The sequence below is a fragment of the Pyrgilauda ruficollis genome, unplaced genomic scaffold (genome assembly GCF_017590135.1).
Source record: "Pyrgilauda ruficollis isolate IOZ18807 unplaced genomic scaffold, ASM1759013v1 scaffold60, whole genome shotgun sequence".
Classification (NCBI taxonomy): domain Eukaryota; kingdom Metazoa; phylum Chordata; class Aves; order Passeriformes; family Passeridae; genus Pyrgilauda; species Pyrgilauda ruficollis.
The window spans coordinates 4,752,906-4,767,199 of NW_024527711.1; the positions used below are offsets into that span (position 1 = coordinate 4,752,906).

At 40.3% G+C, this 14,294-nt stretch overlaps 1 protein-coding gene across 1 annotated transcript in view; it reads left to right on the plus strand.

The window, feature by feature from the left end:
- The window catches only part of TENM4 (teneurin transmembrane protein 4), a 589,520-nt gene that overhangs the window by 440,991 nt on the left and 134,235 nt on the right, over positions 1 to 14,294 (plus strand). Inside the window, exons 12-14 of the mRNA XM_041483687.1 lie at positions 1,479 to 1,580; positions 6,649 to 6,843; positions 11,031 to 11,231. Of these exons, the coding sequence (XP_041339621.1) occupies positions 1,479 to 1,580; positions 6,649 to 6,843; positions 11,031 to 11,231 (498 nt within the window). The remainder of the gene's footprint in view (positions 1 to 1,478; positions 1,581 to 6,648; positions 6,844 to 11,030; positions 11,232 to 14,294) is intronic.

The window sequence follows — 14,294 nt, forward strand, 5'->3', positions numbered from 1 at the left end:
GCCTTAAGGGGTGACTGCATGTTGTGACTGTATTTCCACACACCATCAAGTGAATACCTGCTTAACTACTGAGTGGTAGAAAACTGAGAGCACTTCCTTGAACCTTTCTTGCTGCATGGAGTGTCTGCTTACGAGATGTCTGAAGCCAGGACTTAAAACATAAATGCTTTAAACTGGTTTTATTATTTAAATTTTCTGTTGTCCTTTGTGAATTATTGAATTATACCACAGCCTTTAAAATGTCCTTCAGAAACTTTTGCTCTTTAGCAAACGCCCATCCAGAAACTGGCTTCCTTTCATTTCTGATTAGAAACTAATCTGCCCATCTCTGCTGTCGCTGGTTCTCTTCACTTTCACTGATTGGGAGTTTACAAATAACTTTGCTCCCACAAGGTCTCATGAAGTACATCTGTGCAAATGCAATCATTATTCACAGGGCTGAGATTTTCACCCCACTCCATGTGTACCACCAGTGCCCCTGCTCTATAACCAAATCCAGTTTTCCTCTGATAGGCATCTCCCTCAGAAAAAAATGTGAAATAGCACTGTAGAATGAACCATGCTATTTATTACAATGTCTTTCAAAGCCCTACTCAGTCTTCACTCAGTTTAGTGTAAGAAAAGAAGATTATTTTCATTCCCTTTTTGATGTGTTTACCAGCTTGTGTTGTTCTTTTATGAAAGATATGTTTTAGTCCCAATATTCTGAACTCTCTTTGAAAGAGAAGTGCTAGATAACATTTTGCTTACCTGGTAACTTCCCCTGAAAAATGAATAGCTGGTGTTTTTGCCAAAGTCAGGGAATTTAAGATGATAACTAGAAACAGAAGAAAATGTGAAATAGACCCATTTCTGTTCCACCAAATAGAATATTAGCCCCAGTACTTTGAGCTGTTAAAGATACAAATTATATAATTTATAATGTATTATATTCAATATAATATTGCAGAGCAAATAAGAAGAAATTTGGTTGGTGGTATTTTGTGAACAAGCAGATAGGATGGACCAAAGGTCTGTGTTCAGTAAGTTCATACGGGAACATATCTATCATCACTCAGCTCTTTTTGGCACAAATAAATGCCTCAAGGTCACTTAATCAAGTCAACAAAACTGGACCAAAAGTGTATGTTCTGCCATGAGAATGGTGTGTATTCCATCCGTGCAATAAATTCAAAGAGGAAAAATGGTCATAAAAATATACGGGAAGAAAAGACATTTGGAAGTTTTCAGGTACTGAGAGAATGCCAAACCTGGTGGCTGCTGGGCAGCTCATATTTAATCACAGGATTCACAGTTGAGTTACATCCATTGATGTAAATGGATGAGCAGGGTTTAGTGCAGCTCACACTAATGCTTTCACTCCAAGTGCAGAAATTGCTTTGAAGTTTCAACTGTCCTGCCCATCCAGAGCCCTCCTAAATTCAGAGGTGTTTTCTCGCCTGAAGAAGTGTCTGAATTCTTGTTTTTTTTTTTTCCAGAATCAGTGGATAACTGTCCCAGTAATTGCTATGGGAATGGAGACTGCGTGTCTGGGACTTGCCATTGCTTCCTTGGCTTTCTGGGCCCTGACTGTGGCAGAGGTAGGAATGTATGCATGATTAACTGTTACCCTCTCCCATTCAGTTAACATTTTTCTTCTGGAAATTATATTCATGATGGTGCATTTTGCAAAGTACTCTTCACCCAGTGTGGGGATGCTGCAGTAGAGTGGAAACAAGTTGATCTGTGAATTTTGTTTGCCACAAATTTGCAAGAATTTCAGTGAGCAGCTGAGGGACCTGTGGGTGTTTACCCTGGAGAAAAGAAGGATCAGGGGACACCTTACTGGTCTCTACAACTACCTGAAGGGAGGGTGTAGCCAGGTGGGGATCGGCATCTTCTCCCAAGTAAGCGATAGGACAAGAGGAAACATCCTCCAGTTGTGCCAGGGGAGGTTTAGATAGGCTATTGGGAAGAATTTCTTCAGCAAAGGATTCAGGCTGTTCAGGGAAGTGATGGAATCACCATCTCTGGGAATTTAGGTGTGGCATTTAGGCACATGGTTTAGTGGTGGTCTGGCAGTGCTGGGCTAAGAGCTGGACTTGATCTCAGAGGGCATTTCCAAACTTAATGACACTATGATCTAATCGTGACTGCTGTGCCCTTAGCAACAACACAAACTCTTGGGCTGCTTGTGGACAGGCAAATGTCATGTTGGAAATTTTCTCTTTGGAATTGACTTTAGAAAACAGGACTTATAAGTATGGCATTATGGTTTGTTTAGCAGAGCACTTTTATCATGGTGTGGCATGACACTATAATGATTCTTTTAAGATACTGATTACACAAAAAGTACCTGGCAAGTCTGCCTGAGCCTGGAATAGGGCAGCGTTAGCATAAGGCTAGGAGTGGGATAATGGCAGGAAAAACTCGTTACTCTGGCCAAAAGTAAAAACACTGGGAGGACTGGGAAAGAGACTTACCCTAGTAAACAGTATAATATATTTTTCTGCTCAAGTGATAAGTATTTTTAATAAATGGTTTTGGAAGGGTTTTCTTTGGCCCGAATTTTTTAGGTTATTTAAACATTTAAAAAACAAACTGAAATACTTTTAGTAAGAACACATTTCAAACCAAGATATGAAAACCTTGCATGTGGGAAATGACAGGATGACTGTGCATCAACCTTTTCAAGGCCTTTTTTGGCTCAAACAGTCCAACAAACTAAGTACAGATTTATAAATGTGGGGAGGGAGGTAGCATAAAACGTTAGTGCCCACCCAAGGAGCTGCGGTAAGGCTGCAGGTCAGGCCTTTACCCCAGCTCATCGCTGCTTTGGAAAGCAGGCTGGCGCCTTCCCAAGAGAGAGCTAAACTCTGTCCAACCCCAGCCCTCTCCCCCTCCAACTGAGCTGGGTCACATCCCAGCAGCGAGGCAGGAGACACAGATAAGGAGCCGCGCAGCCCCAGGGCGGGCGGGAGCTCCCTGCCAAGGCAGCGGGGCGGGCTGAACCCGGCGGGGTTTCAGAGTTCACAGCCCAGTAAGATGGATGTGGCAAGCCGTGTCCCTGAGAGCTGTTGTGTCAAACTTCTTGCTGACTCAGGTTACACTTGGTTTGCATTTCCTTACACTTGGTTTGCATTTCCAAGCTCCTTTTCAAATCCCTAGAGCTGGAGACAAAAAGAGTTTTTTCCATGTCCCATAGCATATTCCAGCTCACACCTCCTAACTTTCAGTAGGGGCAGAAGTTCAGAGCTTATTTCCCCCAAGGCTCCCTGTAGAGTCTGTGGAGAAGAACTTTCTTCACTGTGAGTCAGAGTCTGAATCCACTTTCAGAGGAACTCACCTCCCCTCCCTGAACTTTCTCAGCCTTTTCAATGGAGTGATGTGAGTCTCCCATTTCACCAGAGCACATGCTCTAGCTGCTATGAACACCTTTTATTAAACTCTGTCTTTTCGTTCAGAATCATCTGGGTTCAGATCACAGGTTGCACTCTGCCTTCAGGAAGACAGAAAAATACCTGGAATGCCGAATTTATGTTTGTATATGCATATCCACTCACCAGGCATGTTAAATAGATTGTGTTGCCATGAGAATGAGATCCAAGGATTCCAGCATTGACTTCCTATTGGTTTTCAGGGGCGTCCAAGACTCTTCCTTTGACCTATAAATCCCTCAAAAGGCAGCATGTGTAAAGCTGTCATGGTATCCATTTGCAGCCCTTCACGATCCCTGTATGGAGCAGTAATCCTTAAATAAGCAGGTTCCTGCTCACATGAAGAATTCCATGGATTTCCTGGGTGTTCCTTTATTTCAGTTCAGCCTTATAATTCACCATCCAAATGAATGGGAAACTCTGGAGCAGAAAGCCTTTCTCTTTTTAGTAATGGTTAATTACTAACATATTATTAACCAATTATTTTAAACAAAATAAATGAGAGCAAGTCACCAGAGGTGTATTCCATAGGCTTTTTGAAGGTTTTCTTGGACATGGGAGGTGCCCTTTTCAAGTTCTGTATAAAGTAAACAAACAAACAAATGATCTTACTCACTGATGCTCAACTTTGCAAGAAACAGAGTATGCATTTGGGTTGCTGCTATCATTACCACACTAGAGAATTACTGTAATTTTGCCATCACAGACATCGTTGGAATCTGAATGATCAAATAATAATTATATATCTTTATATATGGAAAAGAATTGCTCAAGTAACAGGAGAAAAAATTCAGAAACCTCTTTTGTCTTTATTCATTATTGCGTGCTACAGGGGAGGCCTTGTTCTCACCATTGCCTTGACATTTCTAGCAGTGCTTTCCAGGTGATGCTGAAGGTGTTCTCCACAGAAGGCTCTGTGGAGTGTCAGTCTCACTGCAGATGGCCAGTAATTTATCTGATCTTTTACTGAGTGATCAGCTGTCTTGTCAGTAAACATGTAAGTCTTTCTCAGCAACCTCTCCCTGGTTAGAGGCAGTTATTCTTTCTTCTTGTTGAAAAGAACTGCAGACTGTCCCCTGTTAGTGCCTTGAAAGAACAATGTCCATTACTGAGCATTGAAATTTGAGATGGGAGGGGCAGAAAATTCCATCATTTAGCTGAAAAGTGAAATTACAGAGTGAGTGTGCTGTGAACCATGCACACAATACAGTGTGTCTTAAACAATTTAAGTCTCATATTGTATAGGTAGATACCATCTTGCAAATTATGCACTTGCAATGCACCATGGCATCATGTTTCCTTTAAAGTGAACTTTAAAGTGTTTCCTTTAGAGTGCTCCTTAGTAGTAACAGTTGCCAAATTCCTTTCTTTCCTGAACCTCTTTTATCTTGGTCAGGCAAATACAGTTCACTGCATATCAATCTGGTTTAACAGTCAGAGTTGGCAATGCTTTGTGTTTTATTGAGGCTGCTGTAGTTCTGGAACACTCAAACTGACTTGACTATAAGGACGTGTGGAAACAACTCATGATGCACTTTATGAGATTACTGTCTGAAAATATGGAAGAGAAGGAGAGGAAAGCTTTCCTTAACCATGTAATACCCCTTCCCACACATAATCAAAGTCAGGAACAAAGCAAAAGAGGATTCATCACATGCCTAATCCAGTTGGATTAAGCAGCAGAATGGAATATTCTTTTCACATTTGTCCTGCATAAAATTGTTCATAAATTGCCTTTCCAAGAGGCAGATGAGAAGGCCAGCTGCTCTTACCTAAGGCTGATGTGCAACAGTGAACAAGAGCAGCCTGTGTTGAATATATGTCCTTGCAGCGGAGTTTCTGCAAAATAAAATGAAAGAGAACAGGACTTAAGCAAGAAGTTTCAAGGCAGAGTGAACAGGAAAAGGCTGTTGTTTCTGAGGGACTGAAATCAGCATCTTCCTTGGCAAAATCAGAACAGAGGACAAAAGGAGCATAATGTGGCTGGTGTGGAGAATGGAATAAGGAGAAGGTATCATCTGAAAGGAGCTGGAGAAAGCTTGGAGAGCGGTGATTGCAAAAAGCTGTGGTCGCGGAGGCTGAGGTCTGGTCCTTGATGCCCTCTGCTTCCTTGGGCAACCTGTTCTGTATTTCATCCCATCCAACTCTGCCTAGCAGTTTCCAGATTTAGCTCTGAAAATGCTTAATCCTGGGGTCCATCATGCCACAGCTTGAGCTTGTCATCTTCCTCTTTCCCCTTTATCACAGGGAAGAAATCCTGTACCTGGGTGGCCTTGAGAGTCACCTGACTTTGCTGGAAACAAGGACAATTAAAAATCCTTTATAAGACCTTTATAAATTATACACATTTCAGAGGATAGATTTACACAGCTTTTAATATAGGGAGCTTGGAAACAGTAGAGGCCAGTTCTGCCTTGTGGCTGGTGATGAATTGAGTCCAGCAGAGGTGATAACCAAAAATAGGGGCTGGGCATTCGGTTAGAATCATAGAATTTTTAAGGTTGAAAAAGACCTCTAAAACTCTTTTCATCAAGTTCAGCTATTAACCCAGCACTGCCAAGTCCACCAGTAAGCCAAATCCCCATATGCCACATCAACACATCTTTTAAATTCTGTCAGGGATGGTGACTGAGTCACTTCCCTGTGCAGCCTGCTCCAGTGCTTGACAACCCTTTCAGGGAAGAAAGTTGATAGCTGATGGTGTGACATGAGGTAAATCAGGGAAATAGTCTCAGTGTGGCATTCTGGGCTCTGAGCAAAGCAACTGAAACCCATAAAGCTGAGAGTTAACTCAGAAAAAAAGAGGAGGGTGATTTGTGTGCCACTGAGGTCCACAGCAGAGGCAGTGTCAAGGAAAGTCCGGCAGCAGGTCAGGGATAATGATAAGCAGTCTAAGGTTAGTAATGCTCCGGAAAGAAGACTTCAGTACATTGTGAAATCAGAATACAAGAAAACTGTGAGTTTAGTTAGTAAAAAAAAGTATCAGAGAAACAAAGCAAGAAGATAGTCTAAGTTAAGAGCACTGTTTGTTTGTTTGTTTTAAACACTCAAAGGAGAATACAGTTAACAGCTGGGCATCATCCATATAAAAGATTTGTTCTGGCAAAACAAACAGCAACATAGCCTGGTGAAGACCGTGTATGAAGAATGTAAATTACATGCTGGACTCCTGTGCTTCTTTTTGAAATGATTTTCCATTCGTTTTAATGTGATTTTTGTTGTCTGTCCATAGCATCCTGCCCAGTGCTGTGCAGTGGAAATGGGCAGTACATGAAAGGAAGGTGCTTGTGCCACAGTGGCTGGAAGGGAGCAGAGTGTGATGTCCCAACCAACCAGTGCATTGATGTCTCCTGCAATAACCATGGCACGTGCATCATGGGCACCTGTATCTGCAACCCGGGATACAAAGGCGAGAGCTGTGAAGAAGGTATTTGCAAGATGCATTCAATTAGCCTTTTGCTTTGATTGTTGTTCTGTAATTATATGGATGGAGGCAATTCGGAATCGGACTGGCACTTAAACAGAACAATAATAGGGACCTTAGAGATACAATAGATGGATATAACATAAAAATGATATGTTGTCATAACTCCTCATTAGCTATCATACTTTTTCAATAATTGGATGAAAAGCCATCAAATGCTTCAGATAGAAGAATCTAGTTGAAAGACCAGAACATCTAATCATATGTTCAAATGTTCTTATTAAAGCATCATTTCCATTTACACATCTAAACGTATAATTACTTTTACAGTGCTTTCTTCTCTGCTGCGCTATGCCAAGCAATTTCAGTTGCTAACATACACAAAATGGTGGCGTGTGAGAGAAAGTCCTTGGTCCTTGTCAGCTTTAAAAGCTTAGAAATGCTCAGGACTTGAATTAAATTCTGCTTCAAAGTCAGATATTATTTTAATGGCTCTTCCATAGCTTTTTTTTCACACATTAGCCCCCCAAACATTTCTCATTTACATTTAGATTTACAGCTGCTTTTAGTACTTATCTTTAATCTTTTTGTGTAGGAAGTCACCTGCCAACATAAACCTTTATCTTCCTGAGTATGACTGCTTCTTACTGCTAATGAAAAAGTGGACGGTTTTGCAAGTGTATAAATCATTTAGAGAATATATACATATCCAAAAGTGCATTATATAAAGAATAATGTTCAAAACTTTGGAAAACTATTCTCAGAATTCTTTGCTGGTGACCTGATAAATAATTATTCTTAAATTGTGCCTCTGTAAGTACATATATAAGGCCTCTTTGCTGTTTGATGGATTAAAGACATCATTTGATTCATTTAAGAATGACAACGGCTTGAATTAATTTATGGTTGTCTTCATGTATGCAGGATAAAGATTTATCTGAAATGGCTTTATTTTATAGGCAATGAAAATAGGCTGAATTGGATTCAGACATTCAAATGGCATCTAATCTAGCAATTCTTTTGATGTGTGTAATGTATTGGAGTGGGACATCTCTGATGTAGCATGGCTTCAGTGTTAGAGATGAAGACAATATCAGCTCTTGCAACAATAAGCCATCTCTTGTGAAAGCCTCATTTTGGCTCAAAGCACAATTCAGTGAAGGTGTGAGCATGCAAAACCCAAAGATTGTGACTACTCAAGTATCTTTAAAGCATCTCTGTAGACCTCCTATTTACTAGATCATATCTTTACTGGATAAACAGAAATGAAAAGATCCTGATTTTGCCTCCAGACAGAAGTGTTTAATGTGTGTAAATCATAGTGAGATTTGCCCTTTTTCTAACAGGAACCTTTATTTCCCTGGTCACGTTTAAAGCAGAAAAGCCAGGCACTGCTCAGTTATTTTATGTTATCACTGTAGCAGGGGACAGTGTCAGTCCCACTAGGTCAAAACTTGAAAAAGGAGGAAGAACAAAGAGAACATGGTTTTTCTTATGGGCTGTTTAGTATTTTTCCAAGCATGCATGTTTTTGATACTCAAGGCATAATTTGTATTACATTGTGAGAGGGGGAAGCAGCTCAGAAATATGCCATGTGGGAAATCTTGAGAACATATATATACATATTTAGATTTAGTAAAAAAAGTTGATTTATACTATTTTTAAAATTGCTTTTACTCTTTAATTTCTCTTCTAAGAAGGGCCATCTGGTATTGATTATTTTTTATTATTTCTCAGTTCTCATAACTTCACTGCTTGGTCCATGTTTGTAATGGGTTTTCATTCCAGGGTTTCTTCTGTCTTTTCTTTTTCCCCCACAGAAGTTCAGCAATGTTTATAAAACATCAGCCAACAATCCTACACAAGATTTTCTTTTCTCTTTCCTTAGTTTATTGGCCCATATTTTATAAGGCATGGCCTAAGCCAGCGAGACATTGCAGGGAGGGGAGCAAATTTAAGAAGTGAAATATGAGAAGTTACTCTTTGGGCACCGAATAAGCCTATTAACTTGTGTGACCAATGAAGCATGAGGCATATTGGGGAAAAGTGTAGAAGAGGCACTAACCTTGCTTGCTACATGATTTATCTCCTTGGCAAAGATTCTGCACAAGGCTTAACTACAAACAGGGCATTTTCCAACCAAGAATTTGGCCATTTGGGACATTTTCCTACCAACACCACAGACATATGATTTTTTTTTCTTTTCCAGGTATACTAGATCTTGTCAGCTCTGCCCTCATGCCCAGCTCCTCATCTCTGCTTCTCCCAGAGCTGAGCAGCTAAATTTGTCAAGCAGAACTCCCTAAAAATATACCATTGTACTCCAAATCCACTAAGCAATTGATTAAGAAGAAAGCAGAAGCCTGTAATCCTGTCCCAGGGCCCTTCCAATGGTGCAGAAAGCCTAAAGAGATAGATCCAGTGAGGCTGAGATTAAAGTAACCGTTGTGTGTGACATTTTCTGAAAGGGCTCATTTCAACATGAAAAATGGCCTTGGGATTATGATAAATGGGGGGTTCTGACATGCACATTCCCCTCCTATAATCGTCTGTGTTAGAGCTGAGATAGCAGATTGTCTGCCTCCTGTGATGGAGGCCCCTGTAAAACTCACCTTTTTCCCAACTGACCTTCAGAGGGGATGATTAATTGCCTGGAGGTAGCCTCTTGTCAGTTAGCCTGTGATCTTTGTTCTCTATGTTCAAACCATCTGCTGAGAACGGACAAGGCTGCTGCTTCGTCCCTTAGTCCTTTTCATACTTATTACTGCTGAGAAAGAACAGGGCCAGGGCTTCAAGGGTCTCATGCTAAAATTGGCACCCTCGCTCCCAGCTTGCTAACAGTGAAGGAGATTTATGGACTCATCCTTTCCAGCCTCTTAAAATTTTTGAGGATTGTTCCAGCTATGAGCAGAGCTCCAGGAATCAAACAAAAAAGAAAATTCTCTCTCATGCCTTGGGATAGTAATAACTGAGCCATTACTTGTCAGGCTGAGAAGGGTTTGAGGATCCAGGGAATTATCAGAGCAGCTGTTGTGTTTCCTTTTAAGGTTTCTGGATCTTAAACAGGTCAGTGGAATTCTTATTAGCTTTTCCAGGGGTAAAAACTGAACCACAAACCTGTCATGTGTGCGGTAGCCATGTTCTGCTCTGCTGTATCAGAACGAGAAGCTGGACAGTTTTCCTGTGCTGGTTAGCCAGACTGACACTTGTCACCAATCCCCAGGGAACTGCCACACACCGTTTCAAAAGACGGGAAGAATTTCTCTAGGCTGTCCTATCAGCTTTTATCTATAAATAGAAAATCGACTCCTCCAGTCAGTTTTTCTGGGAGGGTGTCTGATGCATTTCATATTTTTCGATTGCTGGGTGAAATTCCCCTGTGGGCAGAGCAGCTGACAGTTGCCTACAAAACACATAACTCAGGAATCAGGGAGGGAGTACATTTGGTCTTTTGGTGTATGTTGCTATACCCCTAACTAAATGGTCTCCGATCTTGTTAGGAAACTGCCTCTTCATGGCGGGGAAGTAAACCTCAAACATTTAAAAAAGAGTATTAATTGATTTTAAAAAACCCAAAAAAACTCGAAGAACACCATTTTTAAAAAGGCATGATTTTGCTTTAATCCTTATTCCAGAAAAACTGTCTATGGATATATTTCAGTGTGAAATTTCTTTAAGTCTCCATGAAACCTGTATAGATTTAAGCACATTCTTCAATTTAAGCAAGTATTTTGCTGAATAAGAATGTCAGCTTCTGCTGAATCTTTATGCAAAATTCTCTCTCAGAAAACTAGGGCTCAGCTTCCAATTCATTAGTAATAGTAATTTAGGTTATTCTAATGGAATAAACGAAGACACACTATATGTACAATAGAATATTATTCTTATTCTATTAATTTATATTAGGCTGTTCTTACCAGAAAGATCACTTATTAGTGCAGACCTGCATAAAAGAATGGATTTCATCACTAGATTTTTCTCTGTTTTTCATGTAGGTGTTTTAAGTCTCACTGCCTTTTAGGGCCACTGACTTCTTGCATGAAGCATCTGTTTTGTTCACAGCAGGACTTTTTAGTTGAAACCTTGAGATACTGTGTAAATATGTTTGTGTAGACAGCAGTCTGATAGCTTTTTTTCCTGAAATTCCCATTTGCTTTCCCTGTCTGCTTCCTCTTCCTTCTCACCTGTAGTGGACTGCATGGATCCTACCTGCTCAGGACGAGGCGTGTGCGTCCGAGGAGAGTGTCACTGTTCAGTTGGCTGGGGAGGACCAAATTGTGAGACCCCAAGAGCCACTTGTCTGGATCAGTGCTCTGGTCATGGGACCTTCCTCCCGGATACTGGACTCTGCAGCTGTGATCCCAACTGGACTGGCCACGACTGCTCAATCGGTAACGTCAGCGCTGATTTACTGTCGGTCTTTCATTAAACTTTGTGAAATACTCAGATGTAACTCTGCAAAAAAGGTGCTACAGATGTATTACAGTGAAGCACATGTAGGGCATGAGTGGAAGGAGAAATTCCATAGCTCAACTACTTAAATAATTCTGCTACAATTGCTGAGCATAGAGTAATATCATAAATAACTCCATTAAAGCCACGTAAGCTTGCTATTGTTCATTATATGACTGTTAATGTAATTGATGGTCTACATATAACTTCTTGTTCTGGTGATAGTTCTTGATGAACCCCAGGACCACTAAAGTGTCTGTTTTGATTTTTAGGAGATGACTAAATAATCTTTAGTGGCTGTAAACAAGAAGGACGATTTGGTAATCTGTCAGATCTCCTTTCCCTTCTGAATTCAAAGCTTGTGCTTTTCTAGGCTAGAGGAGGATGAGTGCCTCATGAGGTTCATATTAAAAGACTGCCTTCTACCAACTAAAAACTAAGTTTACTGAGTGAAAGTATTTATTAGTACAAGCAGCTACCAAGAAGACAGATTTTTATGGGCAGTTTTGTGTAGAGGTTTGAAACAGCGACCTTCATTCCTCCTCTGAATGGGCATCTTGCTCAAAATCTGCATCAGGTGTGGGAATTGAAGGCTAAAGAAAAATTGTTCAGGACCCTTTTCTTCCAAATGCAATTAGCTCTTAGAAAAGGCCACACTAAGAAATAGTGAAATACATTAAATAGTTAGAACCTACAGAACATCTGTCCTTTTGCTTTTGTCCTGTACTGTGTGCTCACAAAAAAGGAGACCTCAGCAATAACAGTTTCTATACCTTACACAACTGGAGTGGAACTAGGCCAGAAATCCAGGGCAGCTCAGTACAGGCAGTGAAATGAAAGGAATTTTCAGCAAAGCAACCCAAAAAAAAAGCTATTAGGAGAGTGGATATAGTAGAAAAATTATATAAACAACTTTTTCACTGAGGAATTGCTATCATGAGTAAAGAAAATCAGGTTAACTGTTTGCAAGTATTTTAAGAGATTCATTTCCAAGGATGAGGCACACTGAATAAACTGGTGCTAAGAATATAAGAAAACTCTTTTGACAGTCATCATTTAGGCTGGGTGTTAGAGGCTTGTCCTAAAGTAAAATTCACTGGACTGACTGAGGAATAATCAGAAGAGGAGGCCTACTCTACTTGCCTGGGGCTGAAGCTAGGTAGATCAAAACTTTTACAGATGTACATAGGGAAGCTATGTATGCTTTGTAGGGAAGATACATTTGGTGCCAGGCTTTTCCTTTCCCCATATTAACATCTTCAATCCCATACTCTGTGAATTTATTTTTAAAACCACCATAAGGAGAAAGGTAGTCATGTATTTGTAGTTTGTAGCATAGTTCATAATTGAGTCATTATTCTGTGTTTGTACAGAGGTTTGGAGATTGCAGGGATGGATTTGGAAAAAAGTTTATTTCAATGTGCAAACAGAATTCACTTTCCCTTTGCTAACCTGCAGGGTCATGTACAGATTATTTATAAGTTTTCCTTATACTGCTTTTATAAATCCATCTAGTGCAAACTTTCTTTGGCAGCATGAAGTTATTTGAGACAAACTTGAGCATCATTCCAAGACCTTTTTCCTCACTGAGGTGCTTGTAACATTCAGGTTATTGTGCCTCACAGCTAAAATCACAGCTAAGATGATTTGTAAACTTCCATTTCTAGCCCAGACCTTTCCACTGAATTGATGACTTGATTTGAAAGATTTACTCACAGGATATGTGATACTTTTCTTGCATCATTAAAATGGAGTGAGCAGACATGCTATTGCATGTAATAACACACTGCCCAGCCCAGTGGGGTGGAGGTTGTGTAGAAGGGTCTAAAAGGGACAGATTTTTATTGTCCTGTAAAACAGGACCAAACAGAACAGAAGAATTACTAAGAGAAAGAGCTAAGTACTTGCAGAAATCACCCTCAGCTCAGCAAACCAGTTAGGATGTGTTCAGTCCCAATGAAATGTATAGAACTGTGCCCATGTGGATTTGTGCCAAGGACAGCCCCTTTCATAAACCACATGGAGAGGCATACCCTGGAAACAGCATAATTATCTGAAAACCCAGAATATGAACAGGCACAGTGCATTTTCCAGCTCTTACCACCTTGAAGTTAAGAGTAGCTCCTGTCTACAGTGCTCTGTGCTGTATTCATTTAGGTTATCAGGCAGTGTGGAAGCAGTAGCTGAAGTCTGTGGATTGTCATATGCAGAAAGTAAAACTAGAGCCTCTTTGAACCTTAGACTGCGTCTTTCAGCTAAGTAGGTAGATTTTACCTGCCTTTAGTGGTAATCTTAGAGAACACAGATTACTGGATAAAACCCTCACTTTTCACAAAAGAATAATATTACAGAGATTTCTATTTCCTGTTTATATTATCTTTTTTCATTCCACTTAGCCTTCATAGACAAGCTGTTCCAGTTCAGTCTCTTGTGAGAGATTCCCATTCTGAACTGCATTGTAGGAAGAAGTAGTTAAATGGTTTGGAGTTTTTTTTGCTTTCTGTGTCTGCCCAATGCCAAGACATGCTGAGTCAGGGCTGCTGCTGTACTGCCTCAGAATTGTCACTCAGGGAAAATGCTTCTCAAATATATTCCACACTTTCATGCAAGGGACAGTTTGTAGGATCACTTTTCCCTCAATATACACTGTTTTTTTGGCTGATTCCTAAATAGTTGAAAGATTATCTTAGAGAAAGTACAGAAGTAATTCCAAGAGATAACTTGTACTGAGCAATAGAAGTGGTATTTTGATTTCTCCGTGGGATAATTAAGTCACTTCCCTTTTGCATCTTAGTACTGTTGCACAAGCAAATTCAAAAAAGTCTTTTATAACCCAGTTCAGCTAAAAAGTCCAAGGCAATGCTTGGTAAAAGAAAGGGAATTAAGGAAACACTGATCCTTACTCCATTCCTCCAGTCTGCTGTCACAGATCCTCTGTATCCCAGGCTTTTGGGGAGCTGTCTCCCTTCACCTCTTATGAGCCCTATCTGGAAACTAATGAA